The sequence below is a fragment of the Musa acuminata genome, chromosome BXJ2-11 (assembly GCF_036884655.1).
Source record: "Musa acuminata AAA Group cultivar baxijiao chromosome BXJ2-11, Cavendish_Baxijiao_AAA, whole genome shotgun sequence".
Classification (NCBI taxonomy): domain Eukaryota; kingdom Viridiplantae; phylum Streptophyta; class Magnoliopsida; order Zingiberales; family Musaceae; genus Musa; species Musa acuminata.
This window is the reverse complement of record NC_088348.1, coordinates 27,341,201-27,359,830: the sequence shown is the minus strand read 5'-3', so window position 1 is coordinate 27,359,830 and position 18,630 is coordinate 27,341,201. Positions and strand designations below refer to the sequence as shown.

Here is an 18,630-nt window from a genome sequence, read left to right as displayed (position 1 = left end):
CTGAAGATGGGCCACCGAACTAAACCTCAGCTGGATGCCATGACCGGCACAGAACTCCCGGAATCTTTTGCCGGCAAACTGAGGTCCGTTGTTCGTGATAATGGCCTTGGGCAGCCTGAACCGGGTCACCAGGTTTTTCCACACGAACTTCTCCATTTGGTGTTCCGTGATCGTCGCCAGCGGCTCGGCCTCGACCCACTTCGTGAAATAGTCTACTCCCACGATTATAGACTTCCGTTGTCCGGAGGCCGGTGGGAAGGGTCCGAGCAGATCCAAACCCCACTGCGCGAATGGCCACGCACAGTCGATGGGGCTGAGCGGAAGCGCGGGCTGTCGGGGCGTGCGGGCATGTCGCTGGCATGGGCTGCACCGCTGTACGTAAGCTTTTGCGTCCCGGCACATGGTCGGCTAGTAGTAGCCTTGGCGGAGTATTTTGTGCGCCTAGGTTCGCCCGCCGATGTGCTCGCCACAGATCCCCTCATGGGTTTCGGCCAGGACCATCTGGGCTTCATCTGGTTCCAAGCATCGCAGGAGGGGATAGGTGAAGGACCGTTTGTAGAGGCGGCCACACTCCTCGGCGTACCATGCGTGCGTACGATGCAGGCGCCGAGCTGCAACTTCGTCGGGGGGAAGAGTTCCATCCCGCTTGAAACACAGCATCTCTTGCACCCACGTGATCGGCGCGCTGCCTGGGGTCGTAGTTGCTACCTCGATGGCACGGACAGGGAGCTCCTCCATCTCTGGCCATGCTTCGGGGGTTGGTCTCGACGCCAGCTTAGCCAGCGCGTCGGCTCGTTCGTTTTCCTTCCTCGGAACATTAGATAGTGTAAAATAGCGAAACTTGGCGGTTAGGTCCTTTACCCGAGCCAGGTATTTCGCCATGGTTATGTCCCGAGCTTCATATCTGCCGTTGAGCTATTCGGCCACGAGTTGCGAATCGGTGAGGACGTGTATCGCAGCCACCTGCATCTCGAGGGCCAGCCTTAGTCCGGCTAGGAGCGCCTCGTACTCCGCCTCGTTGTTGGTGGCTTTAAACCCGAAGCGGAGGGAGCGCTCGAACGAGCGTCCGTCAGGGGCGAGGAGAACCAGTCCTGAGCGGAGGGAGCGCTCGAACGGCCAGGTGCTGCATCATTTGTTCGAAGGCCTCCTCGCATTCTGATGTCCACAGGAAGTTCTTCGGGCTTTTAAGGGCCTTGAAGAATGGGAGGCAGCGATCGCCCGATCGGGCGAGGAAGCGAGGCAGTGCGACGAGTCTTCCGTTAAGTCGCTGCAGGTCTTTAATCGTCCGGGGAGATTGCATGTTGATTATTGCTTGGACCTTCTCCGGGTTGGCGTCTATTCCTCTCTCGTGCACGATGAACCCACGAAACTTCCAGGAGGTAACGCCGAAGGCGCACTTTGTGGGGTTGAGTCGCATGCCTTATTTGCGCAGCGTGGCGAAGGCCTCGGCCAAGTCGGCAAGGTGCGTTCCAGCCTCTTGGCTTTTCACGATCATGTTGTCTACGTAGACTTCCATGTTCCTCCCGATCTGGTGGGTGAACATCTTGTTCACCGTTCTTTGGTATGTGGCCCCAGCATTTTTCAGTCCGAATGGCACGACTTTGTAGAAGTATACCCCTTGATCGGTGAGGAAGGCCGTGTGCTCCCTGTCCTCGGGCGCCATCCTGATCTGGTTATATCTTGAGTAGGCATCCATAAAAGAGAGTCGCGTGTGGTCGGCCGTCGCGTCGACCAGTTGGTCGACCTTCGGGAGGAGGTAACAGTCTTTAGGGCATGCATTGTTGAGACTGGTGTAGTCGACGCACATCCTTCAGCTTCCATTGTGTTTCTTCACGAGGACTACATTGGACAGCCATTGAGGATATTTGGCTTCTTCTACGAAGCCTGCGGCTAAGAGCCGGTCCACCTCTTATCGTATTGCGCGTTGTCGGTCAGGGGCCTGGCGCCGGGGCTTTTGTTTCACTGGGTGAGCGTCAGGCGGGATGTTGAGATGATGCTCCGCGACCTTTGGGTCGACGCCCGTCATGTCTGATGGGGACCAGGCGAAGACGTCGGCATTTTCCCGTAGGAGACCGACGAGCTGCTCTCGTTCCCGCTTGGGCAGCTTCGATCCGATCTTGACCGTTTGGTTCGGCCGAGCTTCTCGTAGAGGAATGTTAATAGTGGATCCCCTCGGCTCGGGATGAGGAGACAGTTCCTTCGCTTCGCGCGGATCTTCCAGGGGCGCCTCGGTCCTGGCTCTCTTGCCTAACGAGACGGAGGTGAGGTAGCACCGCCTGGATTCCCGGGGGCTTCCCGCGACTTCCCCGACTCCGGCACAAGTTGGGAACTTGATGATCTGGTAGTAGGTCGAGACGGCGGCTCTGACCTTGTTGAGGGATGGCCGACCAAGTATGACATTGTAAGCTGTGGGAAGGTTGACCACCAAGAAAGTGGTCATCACTGTCTTCGACCTCGGCGGGGTCCCCAGAGTTAAGGGCAAAGTAATAGCCCCCAGGGGTGATATTGAATCTCCCGTGAAACCGGTGAGCGCCGAGTGCATCGGGCTCAGATTCTCCCTGGCCAAGCCCAGCTTCTGGAAGGCGTCGAAGTAGAGTATGTCGGCCGAGCTCCCCATGTCGACCATGATCCTCCTCATCTGTGCGTTGGCTACCCTGGCCGATATCACCAAGGCATCGTCGTGGTCGGGCTGCTCGGCAGCCCCGGTTGGGAAGGTAATCTCGGGTTCGGGCTCACGTCCCAAGGCTTCGTCGGGGGCGGCTCGGGCATATGCCTTCCTGCCCGACATGGAGCCTCCCCCTGATGCGGGTCCCCCGGCTATCACATCAATGTGCCGATCGACGGGGCCCTCCGGGCGAGGTGACTGCTCTTTATTCGGCCGGAGGTACTGGCCGAGGTGACCTCTGAGGATGAGCTCCTCGATTTGCCTCTTTAGCTCGTAGCACTGCTCAGTGTCGTGCCCGTGCTGCCGATGAAATCGGCAATACCTTGATCGGTCTGCGAGCTCCCGCGGGTTCTTCATTGGGCGGGGGTCCTTGAGCAGCCCCTTCCCCTTCTCATGTAGGAATATTTCAATTCGGGATGAGTTCAGGGCGGGAAGAGGGGGCCTTGGGTCAGGTCTATCCAACTTTCGCCGGGAGGCGGAGGGTTGCTGCTGTCGGGGCGGCTCCGATTTGACCTTTTTGTGTTCCTCCCGCTTTCCAGCCATCCAAGTCTCCGCGGCGACAAACTGACCGGCACGCTGGAGCATCTCGGGGACCGCGGTGGGGGGCCGCTCCACGAGCGACCAGAAGAACCTGGAGGGCCGTAGGCCCGTCATGAATGCTTGTATCAGGAGAGAGGGGTGAGCATCCGACAATCCACGGATTTGTGTCGTAAATCGGTTCACGAAATGGGAGAGGGGCTCGTCCTCATTCTGGTTGAGCCCGAGGAGTAATGCCATGGACGGCTTTGGTCGGGCGTACGCCAGGAAGTTAAGCTCGAAATCCTTGGCAAGCTGATCGAGGGAGGCAATGGTCCCTGGCTTCAGGCCGTTGTACCATGTGCGGGCTGGCCCCCGCAGAGTTGTCGGGAACGCCCTGCACATCAAGGCGTCAGATGTCCCATACAACGCCATCTGGGCGCGGAAAGCGGCCACGTGGTCCATTGGGTCAACGGCGCCATCATACGCGTCCAGCGAGGGGAGGCGGAAGTGTGGCGAGATCGCCTGCTCTTGTATCTCGGGGGTGAACGGGGATCCCTGCTGCCCGTCCGCCCCGAGCTCACCTTTTGACTTTCGGACTTCCTGTTGCACTTCGTCGAGTCTTTGACTGACGAGGCGCAACTGAGCTCGAAGGGCGTTCGTCGAGTCGGCGGTCAGGGCCTCGGGCTCGGGGCGGCTCGCCGTGTCTTCCGCTTCTCGGCTCTCGGGCCGAGCCTCGGGGTTTTGGGGTGAGGCGGGGAGCTCAGGAAGTGGTGTGTGAGTCCGGACAGGGGTCTCCCGTTGCTGCGAAGGTTGGGTCGGATGCGAAGGGGTCCGCTGGGAGACGATCGGGATGATGGTTTGAACCATGTTTGTCAGGGCTCGGACTTGGTGGGCGAGGTCGTGAAAGGCCTCGGGTGACACCGGCGACGGGCCAGCGGGCGCATCGCCGGGAGGCGATAGGCTTGGGTCATTAAACAGTTGCCAGTAGCATTCCGACACCGCTGCGGGGCGTTCATCGTGGGTTTCGTCATGTGGGGGATGTTCCCCCGAGGCGGGGAGCCCAGGAGTTGAGGATCCGCCGAGGTGGATTCGCTGATCGCCTGACATTCGGACCGGCCCTCCTTCTAGCGCCAATCTGTTATTGCAAATAACTTTTTTAACCGTGACCTCGGGGTCGACCCGGCTGGTTCAGGGCTCCGAATGACTGGGACCAGATGTGGCTCCCCTTGGGGCGTTGTGGTAGCTGAGGTAGATCTGGCTGGAAAGTTCCGCGGCGCCGAAAGGAATCCAGCAGCGGCCGAATACCTGCACACAGGTCGGGTCGGTAGCTCGGCCCAACCCCTCCGACGATCAAGTCAGAGAAAGATGTGGAGGGGATTGTGGAGGAGGCAGAGGAAGAGCCTCTGAGTGTTTTTGTGTCTCAGTCCCCCCCTTTTTAGAGTTTGGGGGTATTTATAGATGAAGTTCGATGTTACCTGACGTTGCTGTCTGCAGGGCAGGGTCGTACCTCTGATGGCGTCTGTCGTTGTCGCGGGCGTTGCGTGAAAGACCGAGCTGCCGCAGGGTATGGGGGGTGTCAGTCAGCGCCTTCCCCCGTCTTGGCCGGCCATGAGGGGTCAGCCCAGGAGGTCGTTCGGGCGTCCGCGGGTGTGGGTGTGCGTCGCGTCGTTGTTAATACTCGTTCTGGGGCAGTGTGCCGCGCAGGGTGTCCGACGTGGGGGTGTATTACGTCAAATCCGGGGTGTTATGTCAAATCAATTTTTACCCCTATCAGCCCCGATCTCAATATCATGAACTTACTTGGTTTTGTCCGTGACATCAAGTCCAACACAATAGAAGAGAAATGAATGACTCAAGTTACCATACTCAAGGTTTGAGTTGACCCCTCTAAATATGACTAGAGTTGACGTTTTCCTCAAATGAGGAGGGGCTCTTAAAGAACTCTCACATAATGAAAACCTCATTAACAAAAAGAGACAAGTCCAAGTATTACCATTTTTACCGAGATTATAGTGATGACACTAAAGATTATCGTGATTTGAAAAAGCAAATTAAAGAGATCATACGATGAGGATATCTTAGGCAATTCATTCAAAAACATTAAGAACCATCACCTCGACCTTATGGGCTAGTGGAGAAGTAGATTGATGTCATTATTGGTAGACCAACCTCGAGGGAGGATAGCTTCTCAGATTTTATAGCTTATGCCCGAGCTATCATTGAAAAGTGCCCAAGGATGAAGGGTGACCCGAAGATAACCTTTAAGGAGAAAGAGGTAGAGTACCTCGACTTGAATCATGATAATGCCTTCATGATCTCCATGAGGATGATTAATGCTTGGGTGAATAGAGTTATGATTAACACAGATAGCTCTATTGATATTCTCTACTTTGATGCTCTTCAAAAACTTAAGCTGCCAACTAATGACTTTACTATAATAACTTCTTTACTTTGTGACCCCATCTCGTCTCTCGAGACTATGAACCTGCATATTATATTCGAAGATGAGTTTTGCTCTAAAATAATATTGATCAAGATTAATGGATATCCCCTTGATATATAACATGATCATAAGATAGCTTACACTGAACATACATAAGGAAATGGTGTAGAATTACCATAAAGTAATGAAGTTCCAAACAAAAGTTGGCATCGGTGGTGCATAGGAGATGCCTCGGGTCCATAGTTAGCATAAGTAGCTCCAAGGTGCCTTCGACTTGACTAAATCTCAAGGGTCCATAGGTGGTGTCTCGAGTTAAGCTTTCTTCGATAGGGAGATCGTCGTCAGGTAACACTAGAGTGATTCTATTGGGTTACTTCTCAGTTCTTCGATACTAGACCAATTGAGGCAAAAGCAAAACGATGGTCTCTATCATATCTATAAGCATTTGTATACCGAGTAAGGTTTAAGAATACCTAAATAGGGATAAGGAAATGACCTAAGATCGTCCCTAAAGGTGAGAGACTCGGGTCATTGAAATATGCACTAGTATTATATTGGAGAAAATATTGTGAATAATTGTTATCTTAATAAATATATTTTTTAAATATTTGTTTCATAAATTAAGTAGATAGATAAATATATCATGTTCAAAAAGATGTTTTGGCTACACATGTATTCTTTTGTCTTTATCACTTTTTTTTTCCATCCATGAATGCATTGCAAGAAAGAGTGCTGTATGTGCGAGTATAGCGGTTGAATCATGTAGTGGTAAAAAGTTCTGCTCACAATGGAAATCTAGGTTTGAGTGTTTGGATCCGCTTGGATGGGAGAGTGAATCATGCTACAATTTGGTGTTAGAAAAAAAAAGAAAAAATGAATTTGTTTGACATTCTTGTGTTCAGCATCAACCACCAAGCCACTAACAGTCTATTGCCCATATTGTCACGGTAAATGTGACAAGGGTCTCATATATAAGTCAACCACATCCCACTGCGTCCTTGATGAGACATGCCGAGCAACACCTGACTTGCCCCTTCACCATGTCCATGGAGCTCTAGATTGTTGCTCGGGTGAGGAAATAGGTGGAGTAAATGCCGACCTGCCATCTCGCATGTTTTGTCTTACCAACTTGTTATGGGTCTTGTTCTTATTTCATGATGTCCAACAACTTTGTAGAGATGGAGGTCAAACATAACATAGATGAAAGAGAGGGAATCATCTCCAAAGGTGAATCCCAAGCTTTGACATGCATGCCTAGGTAGGCCTGAACAATAATGTGCTAGTTTGTTTTCTATAATACTTTCGTTAATGTCGTTGAGTGTTTCTTTACGATCGCTTAGAAAGAAAATGTTATTGAGTGTTACATAATTCTTCAAGTGTGAATCATTAATAAAGTATAGCTTAAAAAATTATTTGAATGATATTATTTTTGTAGTCGAAGATGGGCATACCATTCTCTATTATTTTCTTTCCAACTAGTCGAAAAAGTCTAGTCCACGAGAGCATAGGAAGTAGTATATTTGTTTGCATCATAAAAATAGCCATATGCTTTGTAGGTTCAAAACCATATTTTGGATTCTAGCCACGTTACGACTCACGCCACATCATACCTCTGCCAAGTCAACACAACGAGTGCTATCCCGCGCTGAGCCGAGACCCATACAGGAAGGCACTCCCTCGGTGAGTCTCGTCCTGGAAAGCTCAAGACGGCACCTTGCGACGTCGTTCCGTGCATATCGGGTGGCAATTGCACAACGGTACCATCTCATCACTCGGGGGATCGACCATCATGCTAAATTCACGTATGATCGATCCTCACACAACAATATAAAAGCCCTAGACCGACATCTGGTCAAGGGATGGGGATAAAAAGATGAAAAAAAGGTGACTACTAACTTAATCTATGAGGGGCCACAATCAGGAACCCCCCGACGAGGGCCTTTGTGCAGGAGCTCGGCCACACCCAGAGGCGTGGCCGTCCCAGTTGAGAGACGCCTCACCAAAAGACGACGTCATTGTCTCGACCTCCTAATACAGTCGGCCTCAACACTTCTGCCAACCAATCGAGAGACGTTTTCCCAGAAGACAACGTCGATAGCCCGACCCTTGATCCAGCCATCTCCAACACTTCTTTCGATCGATCGAGAACTCTAGACATCGATTCGTGGACCAAGCCGTGCTGACTCCTAATCCGCGGCACATCAGTTCACTAACAGGTTTAAAGATTTAATAAAAATCTCTTAGTTTTAGAGATGAAAGTGAGAGAAAATAAATTTCTCCTTGGTGAAAGGAGCCTGGTTTAGGAGATCCACTTGATTATATACTTTACGAAGTTGGATATTGTACCCCGTATTATCGTTTTTATAGTTATTCATGGAGAGAAAATTAGATTATTATGACTTGGAATTCACTGTGATGCTTAGGAGCTTTACGATGTGGTTTATAAGCTATCGGATTCTATGTCTTTGCCAACTATGTTAATTATGGAAGAAGGTGGATGATAGTATGCATCATCCCATCAAAATTTGAACTCATTGTTGGAAAATATAATCCATGATCATTGAAGAATTAAGCAATGGTGATGCATATTCGAGATTGACCCCGGTGCTCTTGGGCCTTGACTCAAGGTCGAGGCTATAGTAAAGGTCGAAAAAGAGGTCTTTTCACCTACATGTTCTTGTAAGACATTTTGTGTTTAATTTTTCAATAATATTTTTTTATAAGGCCCTCTTTACAAATTTGATATCATGATAGTTATGCTTGTCATGCTAATCCGATTTTTGATTATTGTCATGCTTGGAAGAGGGAAAAAAGTTCTTCTTGGGAGGATGCGATATGAGAGTTACGATTGGACAAGAAAAAATTCCTCTCGAGAGTAGAAAAATGCTCAATCTTATTTTAGATAATTGGGTGTAAATCAACCTATTTTTTACGAGTAAGATGGATCTATAAAAGGTTTTAATGTTCGGATTTAATTTATTGGTTCATAATAAAAACATATATTACATTTAGAGATTACGTAATATATAATATTAGTTTATAACCATCACGTATTAGATGATGGTCTAATGAGAGAATGTTTTTTACAAAAAATATCATGATGATGTGCCATGTCTAGATAATTATTCTCTTTGAATTGATTGAGTTTTCGAATCTGATTAGGTAATTATTAATGGTTGAACATGTATAAATATTAATATATCTTCTAACTCAACTTAATTAATGTGAAGTGTAGTTAGAAGTAAGAGAAACAACAAGATTTCCTTCCCAAACAATTACTCCGATCCTTCCTTTTTTTCTGTCTAAGATAAACTGAAATAAATTCTTAAAAAATTGCCAAACAGAACAAATGCCTGCCACTTCTTTAATTGCTTCATGAAAATGTGATGTTAATTAAGATAATTAAAATAAATAATTAAAAAACTATATTATATCTGATAGGAAAAACAATGACATAGACATCGCACTGCTAACTCACTTAGGTCACCACTTTGAACCGACATGCATGCAAGGGCTTGCGCCATCCTCGTGGTCGTCGATCGGAGCAATAACCCTAGGGAAGTTGCACAAGTCAACTATTGAAACACACTGACCAAACCCATCCTCTCAGTTGCCCTATTGATCGTATCATCGATCGCTAGAGACCCGTCACCCTCAGCCATGATTTTGGAAGGACTCGCATGCTTAATCGCAAGGAGTATTAATCCTTGACGTGGCCCAACTCTCCTCCTCAAGTGCGCCCTTGCCTTGACAAACAACATGCCCCCAATCGTCCTTCCATGACACAATCAGGGAGTTGTATTTACTAGCTATTGATATAAAAATGAGCCCCAACAACACCAGAGGTTGGCCACTCTCCACCCATAAATCAGGTATAAATGCTAGCCTCTAAAACCAAACGAGGCAAGTAGGCTCATTTTAAACTCTTTTGAGCTCTATAAAACCCTCTTTACTCGTTCTATTAACTTAAGTATCAAAGGGGTTAGGTTGAGATATGTCTCAATACCGACCGTTTGTGCATGACTCTAATACATCTAAGGAGTACCTAAGGGTGATAAGGAGCATTTTCAACCAAAGCCTAGGCGTTTCTTGGGACAACCTTGAGTTTTCTTCAATATACGAGCCACATCTCGTGATGATTATGGGTCAATCATCGCGAGCGAACGACACCTTCGGAGTCCACCTGTCACCTTAGTCTTCCATCCAAATCGCACCCATGCAATCAGACATCTCGAATAGCTTTGTGCCTTCGAGATAAAACCAAATCATGCTAGCTCTCCGGTCGATAGCACCAATCAATAGCACCAAGACAATAACAATATCAATTACATATAGGGAAAAACTTAAAATATATTAAAAATAAAAATAAAAAATTCGGTGGATGAGAAAAACAAATGAATCGAACAATCCTAAATTTAGGATGATTATACTTTGTACATAAATGCTGCATAACCTTCCTAACTTTATTATCCCAATCCTGAGCATGCAAAGTAACGTTCTTTTCCCTTTTCACGCTTTGTTTACAGTGCCATTTGTTTTGGTGCGATCCGACGAAACAAAGGGAACTCTCTCTCTCTCTCACTCTGTCTCTGTTTTGGCGGGGTTCGATCCGTGCTTTGCTTTCCTGCGGAGGACCGCCGTACGACCACTGAACAGGGTTACCTACCTGTCCTACGATTGGAGGTTCGCGGCTCCACAAGCGGGCCCCTCCCAACCCCCGCCACGGATGTTAGGCGATAAAAGAAAAGGATGGGAAATTTCGATCTGCGGACGGCGGGAAGGATGGTCCGGCCCGTTTCTACCACGTGTCCTACAACTACGTGGTGGTCCCCTCTTCCAGCTGTCCCCAGCTGGCCACGCGGGGGTGGCGGAGGGGTGGGGACACTCAGGCATGGGTAACCGTCCGATGGGGAGACGTGAAAGGATACCTGGCTGTCCTCACCGCCGTGTCATGGAGGTAAGCGAGACGATTGGAGAATCTGTGGGGCCCGCATGTCTCAGGGAAGGTGAAAGCAGGTGGAAGGGCAGGCGATGACGCCGGTGGTCTCTGACGACCCAAGATTCAAAACCAGCCCAATTTACCATCCCCCAAAAGTGGGGTGCGGGTTCCCTTGCACTACATGACCCGGTCCCACATCTACCTCCAAACAGGAAAAAGAAATAGAAAAGCACCCAACGAGCGCTCGAAACGTTGCTCCACCGTTTGCGGGACCCACCTCCGTCGTCACCCGCTTGCCTCGACCCATCGCGTGATCCCTTTGGCGTGGGAACCACGCCGGCTCGGCCCGCGTGCTCACACCAACGCCCCTCACGCACCCACGAGAGGAGTCGCCTGAGTCATGGGGCCCGAGAGTTTGGCCGCCAACCCACATCACCACCCACGTGGGAACCACTCCGCCATGCCGAAGAGCCGCCCCACCGAGGGTTAATTCCTCGACTTTTTTTAGGTCCTCAATGGACCCCACATCGCTTAGTGGCGAAACCCCGCCCACAGCTAAGTGAGAAGGGGACGCCGAGTCATGGGCCCCACGCTTGGCGCATCACTTCGGTGTGTTATGTAAGATGAGAACAGATGTATTTTAAGAATATCGAGTTCGAGGACGTTTACCAGTGAATTCGAAACTCGGTTTTCTACCTGGCTTTGATTGGGGAATGTGTGGAACCCATGGGTCCCGGCCGAAGGCCCCCTTCTGCCTTGGGAAGATTAATTGGAAGATTGGGTTCATCGAATTTCCCGGATGAACGGTCTCCATTATCCCTAAGGCTGACCGAGTGGAACCCACTGGGTATCCGACGGTCAGCAGAGCAGGGAACCTCGTCCCAGTAAGAATAGTAGTCCATTTGCCGTCGGATTAGGATAAAAGGAGGGGAGGCGGGCTTGTAGGGTTTCGATCGATCCCATCTTTTGGTGTTGGGAGAGCGCGTGCGATCTGTTAATTCTCGGGAGAGAAGAGAGGAGGGAAAGAGAAAAGCTGTGAGCTTTTCCGCAGAAGGTAAGGCGGAGGTATGGAATCCCAGAGGGGCGACGGAGACGACAGGCCGGGAAAGAGTGACCTTAGAGCCGGTGGCGGCGATGGAGGTGGTGGTGTAGGAGGCGGAGCGGTGGCGACCCCGCCGCCGGCGGTCATACCGGTCCACCGATTCATCGTCCCCAAGCCGGAGCACATCGAGATGTTGGGGATGGGTGCGTTCCAGTTGATCCGGAGGCCGGCCAGCCGAACCAAGGACCGCCACACGAAGGTTGAGGGCCGGGGCCGGAGGATCCGGATGCCGGCGGCGTGTGCCGCCCGCATCTTCCAGCTCACCCGCGAGCTTGGCCATAAGTCCGACGGCGAGACGATACAGTGGCTCCTGGAGCGCGCGGAACCAGCGATCCTTGCCGCCACCGGCACCGGTACCGTCCCCGCCATCGCCACCAACGTCGGAGGGACCCTCAAGATCCCCACCGAGGCGCCTACCTCCGCTCCGGTGACCTCCACATCCGCCCCTGCGGCCGCGGACGACCCGGTTGCTCCCGACGACGAGGAGGCGGGAAAGAAGCGGAGGAAGAAGCTCCAGCCGTCGCGGACGGGCCGTAGCGCAGCCATCGCCAATCACTACCCCGTGCAAGACCCGTTGCTCCCGGTGGGGGGTGCGATCTCGATACCCTCTGGCCTGGCACCGATCGGGGCAGGGGTGCAGGGGGTGGTGCCCATGTGGGCGCTCGGAGGCAGCGCTGCGGGGGCCAGCGTGATACCGCCGGGAGCGCTGTGGGTGCTGCCACAGCCGTCCACCGCTGTGGCGGGCACATCGAGCCAGTCACATGTGTGGACGTTCCCCCAGACGCCGCAGATCATCCAGCTTGCCTCGGCCCGTCCGATATCCGCTGGAGGGCTGTTCTCGGGCGTCAACATGGCCACCGGGCCGGAGGGTGAGCCTTCCGCCGCGAGCCCTCCTGCGGCGGGTAGGAAGCATGAGCCGCGACTGATGTCAGCTCCCGTCGCTTCGCGACGCGGGCAGGTGCAAGAGCTAGACGAGGACGACGAAGACGAAGAAGACGAGGACGACAGCAGCGCCGAGGACTAGAATTGGGTCCAAGAGTTGCCTTCTTCGTTTCATTCCTCTTCTATTGTTGTAACAGTGTGCATCGTCCGAAGTCGGTCGACTCGCAAAACCCATTGTTCGACCAGCTTCAGTGCCCTCTTCTCCCGTTGTGGTTCGATGTGATGGTGGGTCCCGCGGCACTCTGTGGTCGAGAACCACGTGACGTGACGTGGCGTGGCGTTCCTCATGTCCACTGGCTACGTCTGGAGCTTAGCCCCTCGCCTTGTTGTTCGGAGAATCGAGGCTCGCATGGGAACCCATGTGGGGCCCGGTGGGTAAGTCACCTGCTATCTCTCTCTCTCTCGTTCTTTCATTCTTATCCAAAACAGTGGACAAAGTCGTGCTGTGTCGTGGCATGGGACCCGCCTGGTGTCCAATGAAAACTCAGATTATTAGTGGTGGGTGTGCTCGACGGTGATTTATCGAGCACAGTGTCGCCTGTGGTGTGAGCATTCTGTTGATTACTTGGCAACCCTAAAGGTGCCTTGGGGGCAAGAAACGCTTCGCTCAATCCGGCCCAGCAAATGAAGACCGTCAACGAAACATGGTACTCATCTGTTTAAAACTAGGACTCCAGTTCGTTGGAGGTACAGTGCATTGCCAGTGCTCTGCTTTCATAGTAATGGTCGAATGAAGTACGGCAATTCTACTGCTAAGTTATCATGACTCATTCTAGTCCGGGCTCCAACGCGTAGGGGCGCGCGTGCTGGTGGAGTTCGTCCGAGGCTTGAAGCTTTCCACAAGCGGCCGTGGCCTTACCTTGTGAGGTCAAGGCAGTCCGGCGAGTGGGTGGTGAGAAGAGGCAATACTTGACGGGGGTATGCGCGCAGGAGGTTCTCCGTCCTTGCTATCTTCCTCGCTTCGTCTTTCCGCAGCGGCGAAATCGTTAAAGACTTGACTGTAGGAGTGGAGCAATCGATCGGAGTTTTCGTTGGATGCCGGCAGGAAGGATTTGTCCTAGCTTTCGAGATCGTCGGCATCCATGGTCCCATCTGACTGCTGCACTTAGATGATGGTTGGGTGGAATTGTCATGAACTTTGCGGTTATGGGTCTGGCGACAAAAGACAAGGGAGGGATTTGAGAAGAATGAAATGAGGCATAGGAGTTCAAAAGAAATCCATGGAGGAGGGGATCCTGCGGATGAGGAGCTCCGTGCTCTTCTGGTACTTGCGGATCTCCCTCAGCGCCACCCACCCCGGCCGGAACCGGTGCCGCCTCATGGTCCCGCTCGGCCTAGGCTCTTGCTTCTGCGCCACCTATGAACCAAAAGACGGAGAAAATCCAACAATCGCGATCGAGATCATTAAAGAGCTATGGGATCGAGAGAGAGAGAGAGAGACCATGGCGGCGGGCAATATGCGATGGGCCTTGCCGCCGGTGGAGTTGCGGAGCAGATTGCTTCGTCGAGCGATGGAGATGGCCGTCTCCTCCTGGGGGTTTCTTGATTCCCTTCATTGGAATGGAGGACAATTTATACAGGGTGCGGGAGAGGGGGCCAACGGCGGTTATGGCAAAGTTGTGATGCGGTCTGCTGGTGGTGGAGAGATCGGACGGGCGCGATTTGATTTGATGATCTCGCGATCCGCGAGATCTTCTTGACGGCCCACAGGCTCCGTCCCTCCTGGGTTGAGGAGCGGGACCCACATCAAGGGCCAGACGTTGGATGTTAATGCCCAAAATGCCTTCGCATTTTAGCCCTTATATCTTGAGGATCATTTTTTGGCTTAATTAGATTGATGTGATTTAAAGATCGCAGGTCAATGCATGAGACGCGAACCTAAGGACACTTCACAATGTTTTCTTCTCATTTAAAGCCACTAAGGAAACAATAGAAGCCAAAGACAAAAAAAGAACAGAATATGATAAGAGTTAACCCTTGGTTAAAGCTGGCAAACTGTTGATTTCATCAGAGTAGCACAAATTAGAGATGAATACATTTTTCCCTCTTGCCATACTCTTTTGAATGGCAATATCGTTGGAGTATTCTCTAAGATTAATATTAGAAACAAGATCCATGGATCTCATATATCATCACACTATACTAGATAATATAATGCCCCAGTATTATTATTATTATTATCAGCAAGTTTTGGTGCTGCAACACCTTTCCGCCTAAATTGAGTGGTTCATGAAAATGCACCTGCAAGTATGATGCGATCATGCTCCATATTTAGGTGCCTTCCAAAGTTTAAATGCCACCTCATGGAGAAACCTGTCTGCAAGTATAGCAAAATTCCCCCCTCGCTGCATGATAGGATAAAAGCACACATCAGCCAGGAAATGTAATCTTTACCAGATATGAAAAACTTATTATATTATGATATTTAAATTTCTTCATAAATTAGACAAAATGCTCAAACTGTATTGTTATAGGGCATACAATGTTTTTAACAGTGTAAAGGTCAGATCTATAATAAAAAGTCGACAAGTATGTTAATATATGAGATAACTACTGCTTTTAGTAGTTGATTCAGGTGGAAGAGATGACAAACAACGGTCCACGTTTCGTGGCTACAATAAGTCCATTGTAAATAAAACTATGCATGACTATGAACTACTGATTATGATTTCAGTTAATATACACTATTACGGATACATCAACAAGGAACAATGATTATTACTACATGACAGTTCGGAGGACATGCTAGGAAAAAGAGAGCAGTTCTGGCATAATTCCACAGGGACAACATCAGTTATCTCCGTGATGAGAACAATCTACATAATGACAAACAAAAGCTACAGAAGCATAGGTTTACACATTATGTGTCAACAATAGCATGCATTATAGTCCACATACCGGAAGGATATATCAAAATCTTAAATTATATTGTTTTAGATGATAAGCCACACACAAAAGCCTGACTGTAAGCATTAAATCCCATCAAAGCACAATTACCTCCTTAAATTCTTCAAAGCCAAACTTGTTGGCTGTATCCTGGCGAGTTACACCCTCCTGCCACTGAGCAATCAACATTGGGTGGTGATGCCTGCAATTCATTAATAGGTTGTCAACAACATCCTAACTACAAGAAAGACCATAACCCAATACAAGTAACTTATGATACCTAATGTCTGTCAATATATTTCCACTTTTCATGGTGTAGCTTTGACGAGGACGAAGCAACAATAGATCAGAATTTGTTTCAGCTGATGAGTTCAAAATCAAGGAGCAGTTTTGGTCACCATCAGAAACAGTACCATAACCTAGTATAATGGAGAAATGCAGACGACAAGCAATCTTTGATCCAGGCTGAGCTGCATGCATCACTCCACCGACTAACTTGTTGAGAAAATCAGTATCGGTTTTGATAACCGTTGATCCTTTCTCATCTCTCAACTGATCACAAGGCTTGATGTGCAAAATCACTAAATCAAACTCATATTTTTCAAGAACATCCCCTCCTGAAAATCCTAGAAGTTTCAGTAATTCAAACACTCTGATGAGGTTATCAGAGACTTCTGGGGGTTCAACACCAGTAGGAGTTCGCCCAATCAACTTAGAAATTTGTAAAACACTAAAACCAAGATTTGCAGCAAAGGATCCAACATCAGGGCAAGTGGTAAGTATGGCAGCTCTAAGGCCCATGAACCTGAAATTTAATAGAAGACAATTATTTTTATACCCAAGACTCTTATAGAAATAAAACTTAACTGTATCACAAGTAAACAGTCTTGAACCTCTTTGAGATTGTTGGAACTGAAGAATCTTTTAGGTCTTCAATCATATCTGTGTTACCATGTTTTTTCTGAAACCCAAAAAACAAAAAGACACAAGTCAGATACTGATAGCTTGTTCTTCTTTTTCCAAGAAACATACAGCAGTAATGTAATCTCATCCTCACCATATACATATCATATGCATCCAGTAGCTGTGATAATTCTCTAATTACCCTGTCATTTTCTGATTCTGAGGTTCACATACAACCAAAAAATAATGAGTCCATCAGTTCAACAAGAGGAAACGACAACTAAAGGTTGCAGCCTAGCGTCTAAGAAAGAGATAATGGGCATAGAGAAGATATCTGCTCAAGCTATAGCTCATCCAAACAAACTAACACTTTTTGAAGATAATAAAATTTATCGACAATAAAATTAAGAATACCGATTGCAAGTAAAGCAAGCTGTTATGCTTTTGTAGCCTTTCTTATATCATCGAATGTGTCACAATGAAACAGGGATAAACAGAGACTGAGATTTTAGATAAAATATATAATATTGAAAGGATGCCAAATCTTAGAAGGTTGGTAAAGCTTTGAAGATGACGGAACTCAGAACCATTCTCAACATGGACAAATTCAGAGGCAGGTACAACGTCTTCCCTCTGTTGTCAAGCAATGCCAGAAACAAGAATCATAAAGAAATGCTATAACTTCATATCAGTTCCCCTCGCAGAGAACAATCAAGAAACAATATCAATACAAACAATGCCATTGTGCTATGAAACCGGTTCTTCACTTTTTGCAGATAATAATACCAACACAAGTTACCAATCTGTCTAAATTTCAAGTCTAGTACCTACAGATATGCATACAAAACATAACATTGTAAAATACATCAATGACCAACATTTGTTAACAAAGCTAATGTCACCATCCATATGACAACCATAAAATCAGCAACAAAATACAAAATCATGCATATAATGAATATGACATTCATCCAAGTAAGTTAATATTACATGGATCAAAATCATCAAACACAACTATAACAGGCATGTTTAAAGGAAGTTCCTAATGCATAACACTAACAGACTTCATGAAAGAACAGAAACATACAAATTCAGATCTTCAAACTTTATAAAAACTACTAGGAAGAGAAGTTTTACAGATTTGGTCACTAAAACAAATAATCTAAATTTCAATCATCCAAAGCAAAAAAATTCAGGACATCCAAACATGTGGAAGAGAGAGAAAGAGAAGTCTTAAAGTACTTAGCGCGAATATTCTGACTTGAATGAACAAGAAGAACTAAAATAGGTGATAACATTCCACTACATATAGACATGTAGAACTCATTCTTATTTCAAAACCCTAGTTTACTATCTCAGGAAAGGTGAAAACAAGGCATATTCAACACAATCTGCACTTATTTTCGCCACAAATGGGATGCCAGAGAGAAGAAAGGTGAAATTCCAAGTGAAAGACAGAGTAGGACACTATAGATAGAGCAAATCTATGGAACATATTGTTAGTCCACACTGATCCAAGTTCCAGTAAATTCGATTTTCATTCTTAATAAAAGAGAACCAAGAAACATGAACCTTCCTTTCAACATCAAAAGATGTTGGAACATATACTACCCAGCTCAATCTTTAACCACAAAGCCCTCTTTCTCTCCAACCAAAATCCAGACGATGATTTCCAACAAATCACACTCATATTTCTTCTCTTCCTTTAGTGCGTAATAATAGGCCAAGCAAAATCTTTTCCTGGATAAAAATTTTAAGCGCAAACACTCACTAATCACAGAGATAATGAACGCTAAGAAAACATGGAACCCTAGCGACATCCAAAGCCCCTGTCAATCAGGCGGCGCCGGAGATCGATCGATCATCGCTGGTATCTTGCATTGTAGAACATATAGAAAAAGGAGGGGAAGGAGAGAAGGAGACTTACCATTGGGGTCGGGAGGAGCTCTAAGTGAGAGGAAGCCGCAGGAGGCTCGGGAGGCAAAGGAGTGGAGATGGGCGTGCGGCGACGCGACGAGGGGGGCGTGGCCATCGCCGTAGATCACCAGCGCTCGGCTCGGCTTGTCCGCCATCGCCTCCCTCCGCCGGCTTTGAGATCTGCTGCCAAGGCTTATTACCGATGTGGGAAGCAAATTTGGCCGAGGAAAAGCCACAGCTTTCTGCGTTCTTCCTATTTATCTCCGCTTTTTGAGATTCTTTATTTATGTATTAGACATTAAATCTACTATTAT

At 48.3% G+C, this 18,630-nt stretch overlaps 2 protein-coding genes across 2 annotated transcripts; one reads left to right on the top strand and one right to left on the bottom strand.

Moving 5' to 3' along the window:
* The first annotated feature begins 11,504 nt into the window (after window positions 1-11,504).
* LOC135626561 (transcription factor PCF2-like) lies at window positions 11,505-12,795 on the top strand. Its single transcript, XM_065131967.1, has one exon. It carries the CDS (start codon window positions 11,634-11,636, stop codon window positions 12,690-12,692), a length of 1,059 nt encoding a protein of 352 aa, XP_064988039.1. The 5' UTR covers window positions 11,505-11,633; the 3' UTR covers window positions 12,693-12,795.
* A 1,776-nt stretch (window positions 12,796-14,571) lies between these two features.
* LOC135626562 (uncharacterized) lies at window positions 14,572-18,569 on the bottom strand. The gene is made up of 6 exons (XM_065131968.1): window positions 18,327-18,569; window positions 16,554-16,618; window positions 16,390-16,457; window positions 15,777-16,301; window positions 15,608-15,698; window positions 14,572-14,955 (listed from the first exon to the last, which is right to left on the bottom strand). Exons 1-6 carry the CDS (start codon window positions 18,469-18,471, stop codon window positions 14,869-14,871), a joined length of 981 nt encoding a protein of 326 aa, XP_064988040.1. The 5' UTR covers window positions 18,472-18,569; the 3' UTR covers window positions 14,572-14,868.
* Window positions 18,570-18,630: the final 61 nt, after the last annotated feature.

Coding starts and splice junctions, on each gene's coding strand:
- LOC135626561 (XM_065131967.1), top strand. CDS start 11,634: ATGGAATCCCAGAGGGGCGACGGAGACGACAGGCCGGGAAAGAGTGAC.
- LOC135626562 (XM_065131968.1), bottom strand. CDS start 18,471: ATGGCGGACAAGCCGAGCCGAGCGCTGGTGATCTACGGCGATGGCCAC. Junction 16,619..18,326: donor AGCTCCTCCCGACCCCAATG/GTAAGTCTCCTT, acceptor TGTGAACCTCAG/AATCAGAAAATGACAGGGTA. Junction 16,302..16,389: donor GTTCCAACAATCTCAAAGAG/GTTCAAGACTGT, acceptor ATTAAATTTCAG/GTTCATGGGCCTTAGAGCTG.